Source organism: Lacerta agilis, chromosome 4, assembly GCF_009819535.1.
Source record: "Lacerta agilis isolate rLacAgi1 chromosome 4, rLacAgi1.pri, whole genome shotgun sequence".
NCBI classification, from domain to species: domain Eukaryota; kingdom Metazoa; phylum Chordata; class Lepidosauria; order Squamata; family Lacertidae; genus Lacerta; species Lacerta agilis.
Window position 1 is genome coordinate 7,302,334 of NC_046315.1, and position 20,927 is coordinate 7,323,260.

Genomic DNA, 20,927 nt, shown 5'->3' on the forward strand with positions numbered 1-20,927 from the left:
ACTATACCATTTGGCTGTATGGATTTCCACCGCATCATTCTGACCTTTCTATGTAGCCCCTGTTTGGTTTAGTCATTAACCCTCTTAAGAATGATAAAATGCTGCTGATCTTCGAAGCTGAATAACTGCATTACTTATTGCCAAACTATATTAAGACATCAAGTTGAAATCCAAATACAAGGACTGTTTATATTTAAAGAGGTATACTATAATATTTCTAGCCATCCGTTTCTCTCGCATCAATATACTTTTATCTATGTGTACATAGATTAAATGTAATAAATGTGTAGATAGATAAAATGTAATAAGGGACATGAGTGGTGCTGTGGGTTAAACCACAGAGCCTAGGGCTTGGCGATCAGAAGGTTGGCGTTTCAAATCCCCGCAATGGGGTGAGCTCCCGTTGCTCGGTCCCTGCTCCTGCCCACCTAGCAGTTCGAAGTAGATAAATAGGTACCGCTCCGGCAGGAAGGTAAACGGCGTTTCCATGCGCTGCTCTGGTTCGCCAGAAGTGGCTTAGTCATGCTGGCCACATGACCTGGAAGCTGTCTGCAGACAAACCCTGGCTCCCTCGGCCTATAGAGCGAGATAAGCGCCGCAACCCCAGAGTCGGACACAACTGGACCTAACGGTCAGGGGTCCCTTTACCTTTTTATGTGTACATGTACATGCACACATAACACCCAGTATGTACGAATTAATTCATGTCACTAGATTACACTCGATAGCTGACTTCCTGACTATGAACTGACTTCATTAGAAAGTATATTTGAGAAGCTCTTGAAAGGACACAAAAGTTGTCTGATGCATGATGTTTTTTGTCACCGCTTCCTGATGTAATTGCAGACCGATTATGCATTGATGTGTCTCAGGTTAGTACACTTTTATGATAAGGCAGCTTTTTAAGAGCTGCCTTTTGTACTTGGATAATGAAGGGTTTGCAGTAGCATAAGCAATTGTTTGACATGGTTACTACAAATGGTACAATGTCTCCCACTTAATGCCACTTTTTCCGATAAGATTGCTTCATGAATGTTTCAATATAACATCTCTTTCTGGGATATAGATTTTTGTCCTTTTTCTGGCCTGGAATAATAGAGCATCCAAGCTGTGGTCGTTAGAGATGCAGCAGATAAAAATATAGGGGGTCTTTGTATTATACTAGGATTCAGGCCAAAGAGTTGCATACTGGACCTGACAATGATCAGGATGGCACACTTTTGGCAGGCAGGGGAAAATATTACTGAGAGAGCCAAGCCAAGCCGCGTTTTAAGACTGCAGTGAGCGAACAGCTGCGCTGCTGTTCGCTCGCTTCAGTCTTAAAACACGGCGCCGCAGCTCCGGGAGGGAGGGAGGGGGCCATGGGATCGTGCCCGACATCGGCCCCCTCCCGCCCGGCAACGCGGCGCCGCGCGGCTCCAGGAGGGCTTACCTTTTCGCTGCGGTCGGGAGGGATGTTGTCCGCGTCTGCCATTTTGGATCGACTGCGCATGTCTGGACATGCGCAGACATGCACAGTCGATCCAAAATGGCGGACGCGGACAACACCCCTCCCGACCACAGCGAAAAGGTAAGCCGGCTTACAGTGGTACCTCGCCAGACGAATTCGTCTTGCGAAAAACAGGCATAGACGAATTCGTCTCGCGAGTCAACTAAAAACTCGCAAAACCCTTTCGTTTTGCAAGTTTTTCGTTGTGCGAGGCATTCGTCTTGCCACTGTACAAGCATTTTATTTAGGAATTTCTTCAGCAGAAGAACTTCTCTTCTCTTATGGTACATATGTTTTGGTTGTTTCCATTTTTTGAGATTTGAGAGTTGCTCTGTGTTGCTTTAGGAATGCTTCTGCTTTTATGAAGGCGGTACTTTCTGGTGTGGTTTAATAATTTTTGTGAATTTATTTTGTATCTTGTATTGTTGCAAGGCGCTTTTGAGGGTTTTTTGTGGGGGGGAAGTAAGATGCAAGTTTTAAAAATAGATATAGTTAAGTAAACAATGACAACTGGGGACTGGCTGGCACATAAGTGAATACGTAATATCTATGTTTGTCTTTAAGGTGGCACAAGACTCCTAGTTTATTTGCCACAGTGGAATAACCTCAATATTCTATTCCGGAAACGGTTACAAATTGTTAGATTACTTCCCCAAAAGCTAAAAACCTGTCTACCTGGCGTGCACACATTCAGGGACTAGAAAAATCTGAAAGCGGTCAATGAGTATGTCTCCCTTGAGTACCCTGAAGACATAAGAGATTTTCATGATATCTAAAAATCTGACATTTCCTGATGTTTTGCATGAGGAATGACTAATTTCCTGAGCCTGGATGGCTGAATTTCTCCCACCTCTGTCATGATGATATTACCCTCTCTCCCCAGCAGCTTTTCCAGGAAGATCCTGTTCTCCCAGACTCAGTACGCTTACAGTTCATATAATCATATAATCATAAAACTGTAGAGTTGGAAGGGACTCCAAGGGTCATCTAGTCCAACCCCCAGCAATGCAAGAATCTTTTTCCTAACGTTGCGCTTGAACCCATGACCCTGAGGTTAAGAGCCTCATGCTCAACCAGTAGAGCTATCACAGTTGGTTTAGCCAAGGACCATCAGATTAAAAACTATGCCAGGATTCTAAAAGTAGAAGCCGTGTACATGTATGCATGCTGGTTTCAATCCAGGAGGCACTCTTTTTCTTTACAAAATGAAATTTACCCCAGAGGCCTTGAGATAATCTCTCGTTTTTGAATGGGAGAAGTGTCCTTTAAGGTGAGTGAGCACATGACTGTTCTTTGACTCTGCCACCCCAGATTAGACTTTAGCCCTCTTGGTTCTTGATGGGAGGGGGCCGTGTCAGGTAAGAAGCGATGCAGCTTGCTCTCCTATTCTGGGCTACAGAGGGATGGCAGGGGCCAAGGTAACCCAGAAAGATGTGTAATGTGGCCCTTGGGCCTGAAGGTTACCTACCCTGGGACCTTAGGGTGAAGGACGGGTACAAAATATAAACATATTCATAATCCCTGGTTTAGTTGTCTTTTAGGCTTGCTTCTGTTATTAAACCAAACGCCAAGCACAGAGCAAGCCAATATTTCCAATAGCAGCCATGAATGTGCCTGTTTTCAGAATGCAAGCTTAAGCTGTGCAAGTGTGTTCTGCTGTAAAACTAGATTTTGTAAAAGGCGAAAGATTTATGCAATCCGAAGAGAATGAAAATGATATATAGGTGGTATTTAACTCCGAGCAGATTAGCAAAGAAGTATAAATCTGAATCTGATGTGCGTTGGAAATGCAAAGAAGTAGAAGGAACATTTTGGCATATGTGGTGGGCATGCAGAATAGTCAAAGAATATTGGGAAACGATACGCAATGAGATGAAAACAATGTTTTAAAGAACATTCCACCCCAAACCAGAGGCATTCCTTTTAGGAATGGTGCAGACAGAGGTACCCAGGAGTCAGAAAAACTTATTTATGTATGCAACTACAGCAGCTCGGATTTTGTTAGCCGAAAAATGGAGGGTGAGAGGGGTCCCTAAGAAGGAGGAATGGCAACTTAAAATTATACAGTATGCAGAGTTAGCAGGCCTAACAAGCAGATTAAGAGAGCAAGAAGATCAAGTATATGAAGAGGAGTGGAAAATCTTTGTGGAATATTTGGAAAATAATTGTAAACAAGTGAAAATGCTAGCAGGATTGAGGGAAATTAAATGGGGTTTTTTCAGTATATGCAGAAATTATGGGAACATTAAAAAAACATGGAAGGGGAAGAAGGGAAGTAGATGAATGTGGATATTTAATGGTAGAAATGTATATTCGAAAACTTTAATAAAAAATTATTTTAAAAAACTAGAGTTTGGAAGCATTGTTTTCTAGACATCTTAAACAAAAAGTACCTAAGTACTTTCAAAATAATGCAAACTTGGTTAGGCGATGAAGTAGATAGCCCAACACTGATGGGTTAAATTTGACATCCATATGGAAAAAATAAAGTAAGGAAATCCACGGTTAGAGCAGGGTGTTGCACTTGTGGAAAGCTTGGTGGTATCACCCTTTCAGCTGTTGCTTTTTATGCCATTTAATTGTAAGGTCAGCTTTCTTAAAAAGCACCTTATGGTCAGTTCAGTATGTGAGTAAAATGTAAGTTACCGTATTTTGATTTGTTTTTGCAGTTAGAGCAGAGTGCTGCTGACTTTGCAACTTGAAATGATAAATATTTTCAGACACATTTTTCCTCTGCCAGTATTTTGACACCTAACAATTCTATATCCTGGGGTGTTAAAGCTCGTTACCTTTGGAACTGGAATGCAAACACATCTGCAGTGATTACAAGTCTATCAGGTATTCAGTAATGTAGGAAAAACAAAGGAGGCATTTTCTATTTTAAGAGAACCTCAGGGTTGCATTGGCCACAGCTCTTTTAAAAGGAATCTTTTTAAAGTTGCTCAACTCTCGCTTTATACTGACATAGCTCAAATACTTAAGCTGTTACAGTGTGTTTTTATAAGCATGTCCTCTAATCATGTGTGAGATGAAGGGAGCTTTTAAGGGAGCCTTTAAATACATTTTAAATTTGTTTCAGTGGAATTGGGGGAGAAACACTTGGGTTTTAGGGGGTGTATGAGATGCCTTCACACCGTTGCTTAGACATATTTGTCTAGAAAGAGCACAGATTAGAAAAAGCACAAATAAGAAGGAGTCAGTATGTTAAATATCAGAGTCAAGAAATAAGTGAAAATCTTACACCAATGGTTAAGCACAAACTCCAGCTAATCCTGTGTAAAGCTCCAATTGGGTATACCCAAAACAAGCATATAAACATCTGGCAAAATGACAAGGTGTCCGCCTTTACTACCTGAATACCACCATCTTTTTGGTAATATGTTGGCTTGGTTAACACACACACCCTTTCCACATAGTATTGATTTGTGATATGACCACTTTAAGGTATGGCATGAGAGGCTGGGTGTTAGGATATCAGTTCTCCCCCAGTGTGAGGAGGAACCATCCTTTCCCTGGCAATGGTTCTAGGATGATTTGATGGGCATCCACATCAAAGATGGTTCTGATGCTTTCTAATGTCCTGAATCCCCACACTGAGCAGCTACCAACCTATAAAGCATGGAGTACCAAAAGGAGAAAGCTGCTTTTTGTAGCATTAGGCTCACATTCTTCTTCCGTTTCCTATGTAGTTGCTCAACAATACCTGTATCTGCAGTTGGACTTCAAATCAATATACTTCCCCCTTTTTACTTGCTCCTTTAAAAGGGGGGGCAATGTATGTCACAGCAAATGATCCATTGATTGGTGGGCTACTTAAAAATGAGGCTGCAGTTTAGATTTAATTTTAAATTGTATTTTAATCTGTATTTTAATGAATTGTTTTATGTTTTTGTTGTGATTTTATTGGTGTTAGCTGCCCTGAGCCCGGTTTGGCAGGGAAGGGCGGGGTATAAATAAAAATTTATTATTATTATTATTATTATTATTATTATTATTATTATTATTATTATTAAAGCAGGGGTCAGCAAACTTTTTCAGCAGGCGGCCGGTCCACTGTCCCTCAGACCTTGTGGGGGGCTGGACTGTATTTTGGGGGGGGGGGTGAACGAATTTGTATGTCCCTCAAACAACCCAGAGATGCATGTTAAATAAAAGGACACATTCTACTCATGTAAAAACACACTGATTCCCAGACTGTCTACGGGCCGGATTTAGAAAGCGATTGGGCCGGATCCGGCCCCTGGGCCTTAGTTTGCCTACCCATGATCTAAATGGGTTGTTTTGGAGGATTTGAGAGACTTTCTATGAAAGGATGACCAGCAAACATCAGCCAAGCAAGAAGGCTGGCAGAAAAGAAAGCTAGGAAAGTCAGTGTTAAAAAGAAATGTAAAATACCATGCTGATGAAAAACAGAAGCTAAAGGTTCCTTTCACAGGCTAGCAGCAAGTCTTCTCTGAAGGCAGAAGTGGTTGAGCCATCTAAAGGGTGGGAGCTCAGCTGAATAGGATGGAAGAAGGAATGATTCAATATTCTCAACAAAGTCTCCCTCACCACAGCTCAGTCCCCTGATCCTGACACATCCTTCTGGGAAACTGCACTTAATCTTTCCCCCTTTTTTGGTGGTAAAGTAGTTTTCATTTAATTTAAACTAGAATTTAATTTAAGACAGAATAGACTTCCATTCTCATCCGGGTGGGGGTTCTGAGGTGCCTGGAGGAAGGATGAATTCTGAGGCAGTTGAAAAGTGTGGAAAAGTAAAGGGACTGATGACTTGATTAGGGATTACCCGGTAATACTCAACGTGTGTCATGTTCTCTGTCTGGCCTCAGTTTCCCATCTGGCATTGCCTGGGGACCTGTAGTCGTCTGCTGCAGGTTCCATCCAGGCCAGAAGATGTGACTTTACCAGAGTCCCTAGATGTGGAGGGCGCCCCCTGGCGTGTTCCTTGCCCTTGCACGCTAAGAGCCAGGGACTGCAAAATTGGGCAATGGCCCTTAGCTGGAGTGGGATTAACTGCAGGTCCAGACTAGCCAGCTTTCAGAAGACAACAGCTCTCTTTGGGGAGTTCTAGCCAACACCTGCCACAGTTTCCTTTGTATCTACTACCTTGCCTGTTGTGATCTGGCATAGTCCATTTTCACTTTGCGCCATGTCACTCCATCAATGAAAGGACTCTAGACAGTGCTGATTGGATTGCCTCCATTTGCATGCTTGCTGACACTCTCAAAGAAACCCTAAAAGATTACAGAGGCCAGAATTACCCTTGCAGAAGCCATGCTGTTTCTGCCTTGGCAAGGCACATTCTTCCATTTGCTTCCTGGGTCCATCCTTAATCATGCTTTCCACCCATTTTCCTGGAGCAGACATTAAGATAACCAGCTGGTAGTTTCTTGGATGCCCTCTGGGTCCCTTTTTCAGAAGGGTATTACAATGCCCACTTTCCAGTCCTCTGGTCCAGAAGGTGATCTTAAAGACAAGTTACTCCCCCCCCCTTTATTATTTTTTTAAAGATCACCATTTTCACATTTTAGGACTTTGAGAACTCTTCTGTGGTTGCCACCCAGACCCAGGTTTTAATTTGCCAGCAAAGCCTAGAACTTCATCTCTTGTCACCACTCCTTGCCTCAGTTCCTCCTTCCTGAGAAAGTTCAAGCCCAGGAGTATTATTGTTGATGAGAGGCTGGCACTGAGACAGTGGCTCACCGTCCTAAAGTCACTCTCTGTTCATGGTTGAGGTGCTATTTGAACCAGGGACTTGGTAACCTGTGTCTCTGTTGCTACACTAAACCTGTTGTGGGAGAATGGGGCCCCACATGCATGTAGCACATAGAGATCAGAGCTCCCCTGGACCAGTCCAGGGTAAAGGTAAAGGGACCCCTGATCGTTAGGTCCAGTCGTGGACGACTCTGGGGTTGCGGTGCTCATCTCGCTTTACTGGCCGAGGGAGCTGGCGTACAGCTTCCGGGTCATATGGCCAGCATGACTAAGCCGCTTCTGGTGAACTAGAGCAGCTCACGGAAACGCCATTTACCTTCCCGCCGGAGCAGTACCTATTTATCTACTTGCACTCTGGCGTGCTTTCAAACTGCTAGGTTGGCAGGAGCAGGGACCGAGCAATGGGAGCGCACCCCGTTGCGGGGATTCGAACCACCGACCTTCTGATCGGCAAGCCCTAGGCTCTGTGGTTTAACCCACAGCGCCACCCACGTCCCATCCAGTCAAGGGTACTGTTAACCAAACCAAGAAATAACCATTAATTTGGCTAGCTTGTATGTACTGTGTGATACGGCAAAGTGTTCAGCATTTCATGATAGGTATTTATCACTGGACTTTGGAACAGCACACACAGTTGCAGCAATACCCTCATTTAATACAATGCAAAGAGAAGACAAAGCAAAAAAAAAAAAAATCCACCCACTTTTATATTTGTTTATGGCTATTATAGAAGCAGTGTGTTGCAGAAAAGGATATCCGGAAAAGAAGTATGAAAAAAAAACTTCTTTATTTTGCACTGTAAATGTTATGTGAGAGATCTGGAGCACTTTATAATAAACTTTAAAAGGTTTCCCCGTGGAAGGCGCAAGGCCAAATGTATCAGATTTATAGTAGTTGACAGCATGGCTATTTTCCAAGTCTTGTTCAATGACCTTCCCGCTGCCCCCCTGGAGAGGGGCTTGTTTTCCTCACACTACCATCAAAGCTAACTCCCCCCTTCATATGCTTTAATAAAAGAAATAATTGCATTTGGAACCACAGCATGGTTCACCTGTTCCATTTTCATAACCCATATTTGGACTTGTTTGTGTTTTTAAAAGAACTGCCCGCATGGCTGGATTGGGTAGAGCAACAGTACAACTCTCTCACCAATTCTGCCCCTGGCATTCACAAACTGAGAGTGGCTTCATGTGGTACCATCCCTTTTGAACCCAGGTGCAGCTATGAATGGACTTCCTTGGAAGTTGGTGGACTCGCCTTCCCTGGAGGTCTTTAAACGGAGCTTGGGTGGCCATTTGCCAGGGATTCCTTAGCTGTGATTCTTGCATCCGCAAGGGGTTGGACTAAATGACCCCTGGGCTTCCTTCCAGCTCTATCGTTCTCTATGTGCGCATAAAACAAAAGGGCCAGCCCGCGAACTTCTTAAGTGAGATCGTTGGAGCTCCAGTTCCTTTCCTTCTACCACCACCCCGTAACCCTTTCCTTTCATTACCTACCTTGGTCCTACTTGCAGAGAAATGGCGGGGAGCCTGGGAAGATAAGCTTGAAATCATAAAAGGCTGTGACAGGAGTGCTTCCCTTGGCAACAGCAGGTATGGCTGGAACCTCTGTAGGAGAACTCCAGGGTCCAGACTTGAGAGGCTCTCTTAAGAGTTTGGCTGTACAGTAAGCCTGTTCCTGGCAGTAGCAGTGCATCGAGTGGAGCAGTGCATCGAGTGGAGCAGTCTGGTGATACTGCTGCTTCAAGCACATTCCCCGACCCCATCTAATTAAACAGCTGTGTCAGTGTCAGGGGTGGCAGCCTTAGCACACAAGACACCTCTAGTTCTTGCACTGCCCCACTTCAGTGGGGATTGCATGTTCACCTGCATACAAATTTACTTTTGGCAGAAAGCTAAGATTCCTGGCATAACCTTTGCCTTCAATCCTTGTTAGTGACGCATGCTCACAGCCGTACAGCTACATGCAAAGGAATTCACAGCTAAGCATCAGTGCTTTGCTTTGTGTGTGTGTGTGTGTGTGTGTGTGTGTAAAGTTTGTTGTTATTATTATATTTTATAATGTACTGTATATAAATCAGAGAGAACGCTTATGAAGCACAAGTACTTTACTATTCCTTCAAAACAATGAAACCTCTAACCAATTGTACAGATAATTGTATGGTTTTTTGTGGTGCAGGATTTCATACTGTTGCATGAGTTCATACTGTAGTAGTTACTCTGTTGCAATAGCATCTGCAGTTATTTGCAAGGTTTTTTAAATATCCATTAGTAACTCATAATGGAGGAAACAGTATTGTAGTGTTTGGAGAGAGAGAAAACATTTCTTGAAGTTTTATCTTGGAATGTAGAATATTGTTACTTCAGTAGAAAGAAGGCATTGAAAGAAGCATATTTCCAGCTTCTTGCATAGTATTTGCAAAGTGGTGGTGGATTTGAAATTCACATTTACAGTATCTAGTGGACATCAGCCCAAAATTTTTGTGATAGGCAGCTTTATAAAATAGCCCCTTAAAAGAAAAATTAGTTAAGACTTTGATGAATAACTACAAAATTATGTAGTGGCTATAAATATACATGTAAATTCACTCACCTAGAACAAGAACATTTTTACAAAATGCATTAAGGTGGATTTGGAAAAGGAACTGCTAACCAGCAATTTGGTTGTGCTTATTATATCAGAATTGCTAGCTGTAAATTGGATAATGTTCAGTAAGCATCTCTTTCTCTTCATGATCTGTTTGCAGTTCTCATATTTTGGGATGATGTGCACCCCAAGCACATTTTGGAGCTTTCTATGGAATGTTGACATTTAAAAGTTGTTTTATTGTTTGTAATCTGTAAAATGTGGGATGCAGGTGGTGCTGTGTTCTAAACCACAGAGCCTAGGGCTTGCCGATCAGAAGGTTGGTGGTTCAAATCCCCGCGATGGGGTGAGCTCCCGTTGCTCAGTCCCTGCTCCTGCCAACCTAGCAGTTCGAAAGCATGTCAAAGTGCAAGTAGATAAATAGGTACCACTCTGGCGGGAAGGTAAACAGCATTTCCGTGTGCTGCTCTGGCTTTGCCAGAAGCGGCTTAGTCATGCTGGCCATATGACCTGGAAAGACTGTCTATGGACAAACGCCGACTCCCTCAGCCAGTAAAGCGAGATGAGCGCCACAACCCCAGAGTTTTACGTGACTAGACCTAACAGTCAGGGGTCCCTTTACCTTTACCTTTAATCTGTAAAATAAATGAATTGTATGTTTTTAATCGGTTGTGAGTTGCCTTGGAAGGATTTAGTCCTAGAAAGGAAAAGACAATAAAATATCTACTTTTTATTTTTAAAACTTGCCTAGAGAGTTTTGGAGAAAGCTTAGGGCTTAGAATATTGCCAGTGCCCTGCATTTGCCCTTGAGAGTGTTCACTATAGCTCTGACGTGATGCTCACTTCTTTGAACAATTTGACCACCATATAATTCAAGATTGTCAATTGACTAGAGCAGGCAGCCTGGTCTATTTCTGTGCCTTTTAACAACAAATTGTTCTGTGAAAATCACCAGGTGAATCTTTTAATGGCATTATTATCAACTAATAGCTTCAGCTAAAGACACAAGAGCAGACGCTTGTCCGAAAGTTGGCAAACCTTGCTTTTCCATATTCTCCCCTGCAAATTCCACCAGGTTTTCTTTAATTCTGGGAAATGGGAAATTTTTGTGGATAAGGTTTAACCATTTGAAACATTAAATAGTTCGGAACTGTTTCCCATTTTGCCAGAGCATGCAAATGCAGGGAGGAAAACCAGAAAGAATATGGGTGTTGGTGCTACAGGAGGACAACAATAAAAACCTATATGGCCATGCTCTTTTGTATTCTGCAGTGGGGTTAAGTGATCTCTGAATATATTTAAAGATGGCCTGGGTATGGAGTCCTTAACAGGTGCAGCAGGTACTTCTGTCTGTGATAAAATTGCTAAGTGCACTGAAGCAGCTCAACTAGGCTAGGGCAGAGCATTCTGCAATTTAAATTCCAGTCAGAGGATGGCTTGGTTGCATCAAACAAAATGCATTATCTGGACCAGATAATTTTTCCTTAACAGTGGGGAAGGTTCATCACTAGTTTCTCATCTTCTCTCAGCTTAGCCTTATTAGGCTGTAAAGGTGGAATATAAAAGCACAGGCTAGAAATAGGAGAGCTCACTAATTGCATAGGAGGATATTTTCAGAGGAGCTGGCCTTTGGTACTCTTAACTTTCTACTTGACAGATGCATTGATCTTCAGCTTCCTCTCCCTCTTTTCCTTTGCAATAGTATCTTACGTGAAAGTTTAAGAATAATATCAGAGTACTATGCATGTTGTTGTTGTTCAGTGGAGAGGAACAAATATATTTTCCTATGACCAGTATAGAAGAGACCCATGATTTCTTCTGCTATGAGTTTATAAAACCTTTATCTGTCCATTGAAAAGAAAAAAAGGTGGGGCAAGATAAGAAATAAAAAGCTGAGTTTAAACACATGCACATCATTTGTGCCTATGTGGACATCACTCCCTGCTCCTAAGCCTGGCAACAGAGTGGAGAGGGTGAGAGAGGAAAGGGAGCTGGGGAGCATGTGAGCGCAGTGAAGGTGCAATGGTAATGCCCATCAACTGGGGGAGGGCACCCTAAAATATTTTATTGGGGGGAGGCAAAGAGCCCTAGGCCCCTAGGTGTCCTTGCCCACAATGGCTTCCAATGAGCTGGGGAAGAGCCCTAGCCCAAGCAGAGAGGCTGCAACTGCAGAAATTATCCCTGGAGTCAGGTCTAAAGAGGAATTATTTGGGGGGGGGGACACACCAAAGTGTTAAAGGATAAAAAAACCCTCCTCTTTATCCTGCCTGTCTTCTTTCCATTTTTCAAAGGCTTTTCACAGGTCTCATCTTGTTAATTATATATTCATGTGAGTATCTAAATGCAAATGATGTGACCGCTTGCTGCTCTGCCATTACAATTTCTCCATTTGCTTTTTTCAACAATCTAGGAATTGCCTTGCAGGCAAGCAAGCAGGCCATGGACTGTTTCTCCAAAGCTTGTTTTGTTTTGCCAACATCTGCAGTGAGGTAGCCAAGCACACCATGGTTAAGCGAGGCTGCTGGCTTCACACCAATGCCAAACCATAGTTGGAAAACGCCATGGTTCAAAAGCCAACAGTGAACAGTGGCTTCACATCATAGTTTATTTCCAGAAGAGAAACCAGGATTAGTTTGTAGGGCTTGATTTGGACATTTAAACAAACCACACCACATTTTGGCTAAATAAACCAGTGGCTTAGTGTAGTTACGTGTGAACCAGGCCTGTGTGAAATGCTGGTCATAACTTAGGCTAGTGCGGCTGAAGAATATGATACAGTACATATTCTCCAGCATTTGTGGGGATGGAGGATATTCTTGTCAGGACCATGATGAGGAGGAAAGGGTTAAATCTACATGTAGCATTTGAATTGCAGGGCAATATGTATCTAGCACAAGGTATTTAAGATTCTAAAAACAACGAATTAACATACTCAGGCATATACAGTATCAAGGATCTCATATATCTTTGAAAATTACCTTCCACTGAGTATTATGTGAGCAAACCCTCAGATTGAAATATTAGGGGGTCCAAAGGTTAGGCAACAGCACCTTTTAATTTCTAGATAGGAATAAAATCCCCCCCCCACCCCAGATTTTTTAGCCCGAATCTTTACAGTTGGACTAATTGGCATATGTACAATAATGGGATTTTGCCTTCATTTAAATATTGCAACCACGACTGTTTGAATTAAAAGGTTGCCAAGTGACCCACAAGCAAGTACTGAGCGCACTCCTAAGCCTCATGCTCTATGTAACTGTGCCAAAGGTTAAACTATTGGTAGATTTCCCAGTTGGAGCCAAACAGTGATGGTCTTTGTCTTGGGGACCTTTTGAGAGGAGAAGCAGCAAGTGTCCTTGAGAACAGAACAAGGAGGACCTTATATTATACATTTACTGCAAATACAAACCCACTGTACTAGTCTTCACTGGAAGAGAGATGCTTTTGCTGCCATTTATGGCTACGTATGTGAAATCCCACCCACCACCTCAAAAAATGTGCAGGCCTTTTAACAATTTGGGCGAATGACAGAGTTTTTATCTAGGTTCAGTAGTGCACAGTATTAGCTGGGTATTGGTAAAATCACAATACAGTATGATCTTTTCCACCCTGTTGAAAGAGATCATGATTGGTCTCGCAGTACTTCAGTTGCATTCATGCCCACAGTAGTTGTGATAGTAATTTTCTGGGGTCTGCCACATCTAAGCCCCTTGGTCTTTCTACTGTACCATATTGGCTCCATGTCATCTCCCCAATTCCTTGGCAACATTCCCACAAACCACTAAAAAAATTGGTCAGACAACCATGGCACAGAGTTGTGGAGGGAAATGTATTTTTAAAAATCCAGAATTCTTTATTACATTAAAATAAACACTATATTTACAAACAACCCAGTAATAAATCCTTAATAGGCCAGTCCTGTACAGTATATTTTAATGTAAGTCAAACACATTTCAACAGAACGTCTTCAACAGTCGCCTAATATAACATCAGAAAAACTAAACAAAACTGTTTTTAAAGGAACTTAAGGTCAGAATAAGCAACCATGCATAAAAAACAGGATAATAATATTCACCACTAAAGAGTCAAAGAAGGGGGAAGTTAAACGTTTACTTCAAATTTCCATTATAAGCAGCCTTCCTGGATAAACTGAAAAATTTCAATGATCACTCATTAAATTAATTTTAAAATCTGCATTCACAAATCCAAAGCCACAAAAATTAATCTCTGCAAAACTTATTGAAGTATTATTTATGGATACAATATTTTGCAGACCAATTGTTATAACCTACAACCAAATTTAACTTCATTCAAGCCTTTGGTGTGTGTATACGTGAAACCTTTTCCTGCTTCAGCCATAAGTACTTTATATAAAAGCTGTGTTACCTAATAGCCATACACTACCTTAAAAGGCATAAAGGATTTCACATAAACTGTAATTCTTTTATTGAAATAGTTGGATTTCTTTTACACAGATCACTAATAGTAATAAAATACTGTTAAATACACAGGTAAAATCTCTCTGCAAGGTTACCAACTTCATTGAAATTGACAGCAAAAAGCAGTCTTGGGAGTGACAGGCATAAACACAAGCCACTTTGGGGCATAGGCTTTTCATGAAACAAATGCAGCAACACAAGCTTTCATGCTACCAGTATTTAACTCCTGTCGTGAATGTGCACCGTGAAGCACCTTAGTAGCCGTCAGTGCTGTGATCCATGAGGGGATGCTGTGCCATTCTTTGAGGGTGTATATGGGTCTTGGGTTGCTGGTCCTGTTGGGATTTCAAATAGAGGGAATTCAACACCTCCTGAAAAACCACATTTAATATTTTGGAGAAATGCCAAGAGTCCAAATTCATTTGTAAATAATTCTCTCTCTCCCTCTCTCTCTCTCTCTTTTAAACAGGGCATTCAGAAATTGGCTAGTCAGTACTTAAAGAAAGAGTGGCCTGGAATAAAAGCTGAGGATCGACATGACTTCAGGTAATTTCAGCAAGTTCACATGCATTGCTGACGGCATTCCGTGCATAAGATCAAATGCTCTTTATTTTCTTACAGGTATTGTATATGGACTTGGATCCCAACTTGGTTTCTGTGGGTAGGAGCCATCCCCAGAGCAGAATTCTGGAGCAAAGGATGCCCCTGCTGGTGGAAGCAGGGACAACTTTCACTAATTCCCCCTTCCCCCTGCAACACTTGCATCCTTGGAAAACCTGCTCCAGATTTTTGTGACCCTCCAGAATAGTGGGAGGAGCTGTGGCGTGGGGCAGGAATTGAAGAACTTCTCTCCTGCCCCCTCCATCCCCATTCTGTCAGCCAAGTCTCTGCTGGATCAAAACCTTTTGTGCATTGAATGAGCCCTTTGTCAGAGGCTAAATTTGAATTGAAGCTATTGAAATTATGAAGTTCCATGGCTCATAAAGTTCTGGGCCTAATTCAGAGTGCTGGTTTTGGCCCAGAAAGCCTTAAATGGCTCAGGGCTGCAGTACCTCAAAGGCTGCCTCTCCTCATATGAACTGACCTGGACCCTGTGATCATCATCTGAGGCTCTTTTTTTTGAGGGCTCTCGGTGAAGTCCAGAGGGCAGCAAAACAAGAACGGGCCTTTTCTGTGTTGGCTCCCTGCTTGTGGGATGCTCACCCCACCCCCACCCCCCCACCCTGGGAGGCTCACTTGGCACCTTCGTTACATATCTTTAGTTGCCAGACAAAAACATTCTTTTTCTCCTAGGCCAGGGGTAGGCAACCGAAGGCTCGTGGGCCGGATGCGGCCCAATCACCTTCTCAAGCCGGCCCGCGGATGGTCTGGGAATCAGCGTGTTTTTACATGAGTAGTATGTGTCCTTTTATTTCAAATGCATCTCTGGGCATAGGAATTCATTCATATTTTTTTTCAAACTATAGTCCGGCCCACCACATGGTCTGAGGGACGGTGAACCGGCCCACGGCTGAAAAAGGTTGCTGACCCCTGGCCTAGGCCTTTGGCCAATTTAACAGTCTGTGGCCTTTTAAATTAGGAGGGTATTGTTTTGTAGGTTACTATGTTATGTATTTTTGTGTTTTTATATTGTAAACTGTCCTGTGATCCTCAGATGAATGGCAGTATAAAAAATAAGGGTGAGCAAATTTACATATGCTGTTGTGCTAAATGTGTCCCAGTTTCCAAATAAACAGTGCAACTTCAAGAAAGAAAAGAAAAGAAATAGATGTCGACCAGTAAAGCTTTTGTGATGGTGGATGTGAAAGAGCAGCTTGAATGAAACACTCCATTATTCTTTTTCACCTTTCTATCCTTTCTGTCTCTCATAAGCTTCCTCCATGGAAGCAACTTGCAGAAAAGTGGATCAAGAGTTTTCCCCATAATGCTGTATTACCTGGCCCAGGTGTGCAATGGTTACTTAAGGAACTAGGACAGCCATATGATGGTTTGAATATTACTGTAAAACTTGGAAGTCTCCAATATAATGTTCAAGTATAATATCCCTCTAACTTGTTCGTACTTAAATGAATCTGCTATGTTCGGTTCTGGTTGCCACATCTCAAAAACTATATTGCAGAGCTGAGAGAGGTTCAGAAAAGAGCAATCAGAATTATCGTAGGGTTGAAACAACTTCCCTGTAAGGAAAGGTTGCAGCTTTTTAGTACAGGGGAAAAGGAAAATAAGATGTAGATACAGTAGTGGGTATATAAAAATAGACATATTTGTCCAGGAAAAGGCACAGTTGATGCTGCAGCTGAAGCTGCTGATGGGCACTCTTTACCATGAAGGCTCCTGGATCTCATGGGCAGAGATGGTTCCATGGGCACTGTCTCCTTCAAAGACCACACCTTTATGCAAGAATATGCCAAATACCCCCTGGATCCACCTGCTCATTCCTCCCCCACTCTTTCACAGATAAGCCAGGAAGGGCAAAGGTCAAGAGGGCAAGTCATGGGATGGACAGCCAGAATCGCTTTATCCCCATAGTCAGGCCTCAATATCTGAAACTGATTCCACAGACTCGAATAAGACACCTCACCAAAGACAGAATTGCGGCAGCATGGGGATGAGCGATTTGTCCTCAAATTGCCTAGCAAGCTTATCACAGCAGGCCTTTGATGGTTCCAACAGCCCATTAACTCAAGCAAGTGATACCAACCTTTCCTATCTCTCTCTCTCTCTTCTTTTTTCTTTTTGCATTTTAGGAGCATGTATCCAGTGTGGAAATCATTTCTTGAAGGCACAGTGCAAGTGGCTCAATCCAGACTCAATATCTGTGAAAATTACAAGAACCTAATTTCTGAACCTGCCAGGGCAGTCAAGTGTTTTAAAGAACAGCAGCTGAAGAAGGTATTGTCCTAACAGTTCATCAGATGTTTCAAACGTTTGTGTTCCTGGGTGCAGAATTTGGAGAGAGAGGAGTGAGTGGGAGATGCACCCCCCACCAAGGTTATTTTGTTAAGTGCGTTTCATCTGAGGCGAAGGGGTTTAGCAATTGAGCCAGGTGACCTTGAGGCTTGTCTCAACTCTACCGCTCTTGAGATGATGTACACAGATGCTTTCTGTTGAAGTTAAAACTGAGTTTCTTTTTTCTCAAGCAACAAAGTACCATCATGTATTTTAGCTGAAATAGCTGGGGGAGAACAGGGAGCAGAGCGTGCTTTCTCAATGAAATCAAATACACCCCGTGCCACTGCAAAAAAAAATAATCTATGAAAAATAAGCATCTTTGGAGATAGCTTTGAACTTTTCCCAGTTAGACTGGGGTAGGCTTTGAATTTAAGGTGTGGTACCTTTTAAAAATGTTTGAGGAATTATTGAAGGATCTAAGGGTGTAGCGGAAATCGAGATGATTCAGCCACATCCTGTAAAGGCATCCCAGGCAGCTGGCCAGAAAAATCAGTACAGAGGCAACCTTGTGCCTTAATACACAAAGGGGGCTATTCTGATTAAAGGAGGCAAATGTTACTTTTCCTCCTCCCCCGCCCCCCTTTCCTCTTTTTTTTTTTTTTTGAGAAATGATCCAATAGCTGAAGGGTCAATTTCCTGGCTTTGTAGCAATATATGTATGGGTACCTGAAACATGTCCAGTGTGAAAGGTAGCAATTCATCAGTTTAGATGCTAATCCTCAGCTGGCTTTAAAGTGACATCGTGGCAATTAATTTTGCATTGAGTAAATGGGTTGCAGGTCAGTGTTAAGATAGAACTTAGTTCAAACCGTGTGTCGCTAACTCAACTGCATCTCATAGGGCAAAACAGCTTTGGGGAAAGGGCGGTGGAGAGGTGACAGGGGGAAACCATTTAACTCTTCCCCTAATCCCTGCTTTTCTCCTTCAAATCGCACCTGAAGCTGCTTCTCGCCTCCGCTCGGTTCTAGATGCATGCTTGGAAGAATAATCATGTCCTGAACTTGTGCACGTGTGCGTAAATGCAGTTGAAAAGCAGCAACTGGGAGAAGCTTATCATCCCTCTTTGATTCACTTCAAGTCACATCCTCCCAAATAAGCAGCTGCCTGGGTTTTGTCCAAAAGCATTTGTGTGTATGGTGTGTTTTAGTCCTAAATCTTAGGTGTACTTGTGCACCAGTGCAGCAGCTTCTTAAAGAATGCAGCACTTAATTTACATGTGTTGGACAGGTCAGTTTTAGGCACCTTGCGCACCAATATAGAAGTATGAGTTGCCTTTTGTATGCAGGCTCACTCTACCCACTCCTTTCTTTATGTCGGTTGGTTTAAAATACTTACCCGCTGCCCTTAATTATCAAATTCCAGGATGGTTTACGGAATGTATTAAGACAGTGTATATTAAATCAACAACAGGGAACATCACAGTAGAGAAACGAGCGCTGTAGAGAACTATAACAACGGTAGCGAACGACCACAGTAGAGAAATCTAAAAACAGAAAGATAGGTCTGTAACAGATGTCGGAACACAGTTGAGATGGGCACTTGTCATGCTTCAGGGGGGAAGTGCCAAAGGCTGAGTGTCACAGCAAGGAGGCCGCAGGATGTTCACATGCAGGTGACAGAACAACCAGGAGGGCCTGATGTGTAGATCTCAAGGGTACAGGAGAAGGTGCTCCATCAGATAAGCAGGCCTCTAGCTAATTAGCACCTTGTGCTTCAATAGCAGCATCTTGAACCTGGCCTGGTAATATCCTGGCAGCCAGTGTGGTTGTATGAGGACAGGCTTCTCGTAGGCTGCACCATGTAGTAACCTATCTGCTGAGTTCTGCATTCCCTGCAGTACCCTGAAGCAAAACTCCCCAGAGAGCACATTGCAGTAGTCAATCTCAAGGTTAATATTGCCATCCTTGACCGGCACAGACTGTAACTGGGACATCACCCGAAGCTGGTAGATAGCTCTCCTAGGCCCTCCCCCTCTTCCGATTTATCAAAAGACATTCTTGTATAAATAGCAGATCCGAAATTAATTATTGTACTTGTTCCCTGTATCCACAACGGTGAGGTCACAAGAAATGGCATCTATTTGTTGCTTCGCTTGCATTCTGCAAATTGATGTTGTAATTTTTCCAAGATATGTCAATGGGAATTTGGAGACCATTGTCATAGATCTGGAGAGACTGCAAATGGTAGCTGAATGCCTCTCTTGGAGTTCCAAACGTGACTTAAGCACACATTTCTTGTGTGTGTGTGTCTGTCTGTGTATGTGTGTGTGTGTGTTATGCAGGGAGAGCTGCTGTCTGAAAGACACACATTGCATGCCTTGTAGGATCTGTAATGTTCAAAAACCAGCACGTCACAAAGACAACTCTTATATGAGAACTTGCCTTGGGAAGATTTATGTTCTGGAGTGAACTTACTGAGAGGCAAGGTAACCTAGTCACACATATGCAGGAATCCAAGGTGAACCAATGATCCATCTCCACAGACGGTGCCCTACCTGGTGCTTCAGGGATGATCTCAAATAATGCTTGATGGAGAAACTCATCCCCCAGCATGTGCGGTCCCTGAAAATGGAGTCGTATTTCTGGCTGTTATAGCTGGCAGTGATCAATAGACCACCTTCTCTGTATTAATTCAGTGCTCTTTAAAAAAAACAACACACCATTTATCCCAGTGGCCATTACAGCATCCTATGGCCACGCTCACATGGAGTAATACTTTGGCAGCACAATTACTTGCTCTGTGCTGAGCATCTGTTAAACCTTTTTGCCATCGTTATCTTCCCAAGTATAACAGTTTGCACTGGCTGCGGTTACAGTCTGCAATGTTCCCATAGTAGACAATGTCAGCTTGCACCAGAATGTACAGAATACGAATACTCTGTGTCAATATGATTAGAATGAAAAGTTGTTGTTGTTGTTTTTTGAATTAGGGATACAGTAGTAACTACTGTTCTACTTTGATGATGATAGCAATAATAACTTTTCCTCTTTTGTGTGTTTTTTGTTCAGTGTGTGGACCAGCTGACCAGAATCCAGGCCGAATTGCAAGAGACGGTCAAAGATTTAGCTAAGGGCAAGAAGAAGTACTTCGAAACAGAGCAGATGGCTCATGCTGTCCGTGAAAAGGCCGACATTGAGGCCAAGTATGTAACAACGTGTCTACAGTTCCTGCGTCTAAATGTGTTTAAAATAGCTTTATGTAATGCATCCTGCTTGAATATTAGTGATGTAATTCAAGCTTGTAAACAGGCACTCTGCTGGTCACCTTTAGAATCGAATCCAGTTGCTAGGAAAGAGTTGTCTCCATTTTCTCCAGTGCTATGTCTGTGTTACATCTATATTGGGGAAGATAAGCATCTTCAGATGAGCTGCTTTCTAAATGTAATGCCTGTTCTAGACATCTGCTGATCGATTGTCTTACTTTCTGTCACAGGTCTAAACTTAGTCTTTTTCAGTCAAGGATAAGCTTACAGAAAGCAAGTGTAAAGGTGAGTGTTGCACAATATAATTCTAGTGATATATTGGGTCTAGAGGGTGAGCTAGAAATGTCCATAAAGCAGAGCCTCATTAAACTCGCCAAACTGTGACTAGGGCGGGCTTGTTTTCTAGTCGGAGGTGTAACAGTACATTAGAAAGAACCCTTTCAGAACAACCCGGGAATTTGAAGTTCTTAAGCATTTCTCATCAGTATCAAGATATAAGCTGTCTATAATCTGTGATAACTTTTTCCATCTCTGCCACAAGTCC

The 20,927-nt window shown here is 42.6% G+C and overlaps 1 protein-coding gene across 6 annotated transcripts in view; it reads left to right on the forward strand.

Moving 5' to 3' along the window:
• FCHSD2 (FCH and double SH3 domains 2) overlaps nucleotides 1–20,927 on the forward strand; it is a 132,280-nt gene that overhangs the window by 42,645 nt on the left and 68,708 nt on the right. For all 6 annotated transcript variants that reach the window (XM_033145973.1, XM_033145971.1, XM_033145972.1 and 3 more), the window contains 4 exons: nucleotides 14,699–14,775; nucleotides 16,977–17,121; nucleotides 20,190–20,323; nucleotides 20,614–20,668. In XM_033145973.1, the coding sequence (XP_033001864.1) occupies nucleotides 14,699–14,775; nucleotides 16,977–17,121; nucleotides 20,190–20,323; nucleotides 20,614–20,668 (411 nt within the window). The remainder of the gene's footprint in view (nucleotides 1–14,698; nucleotides 14,776–16,976; nucleotides 17,122–20,189; nucleotides 20,324–20,613; nucleotides 20,669–20,927) is intronic.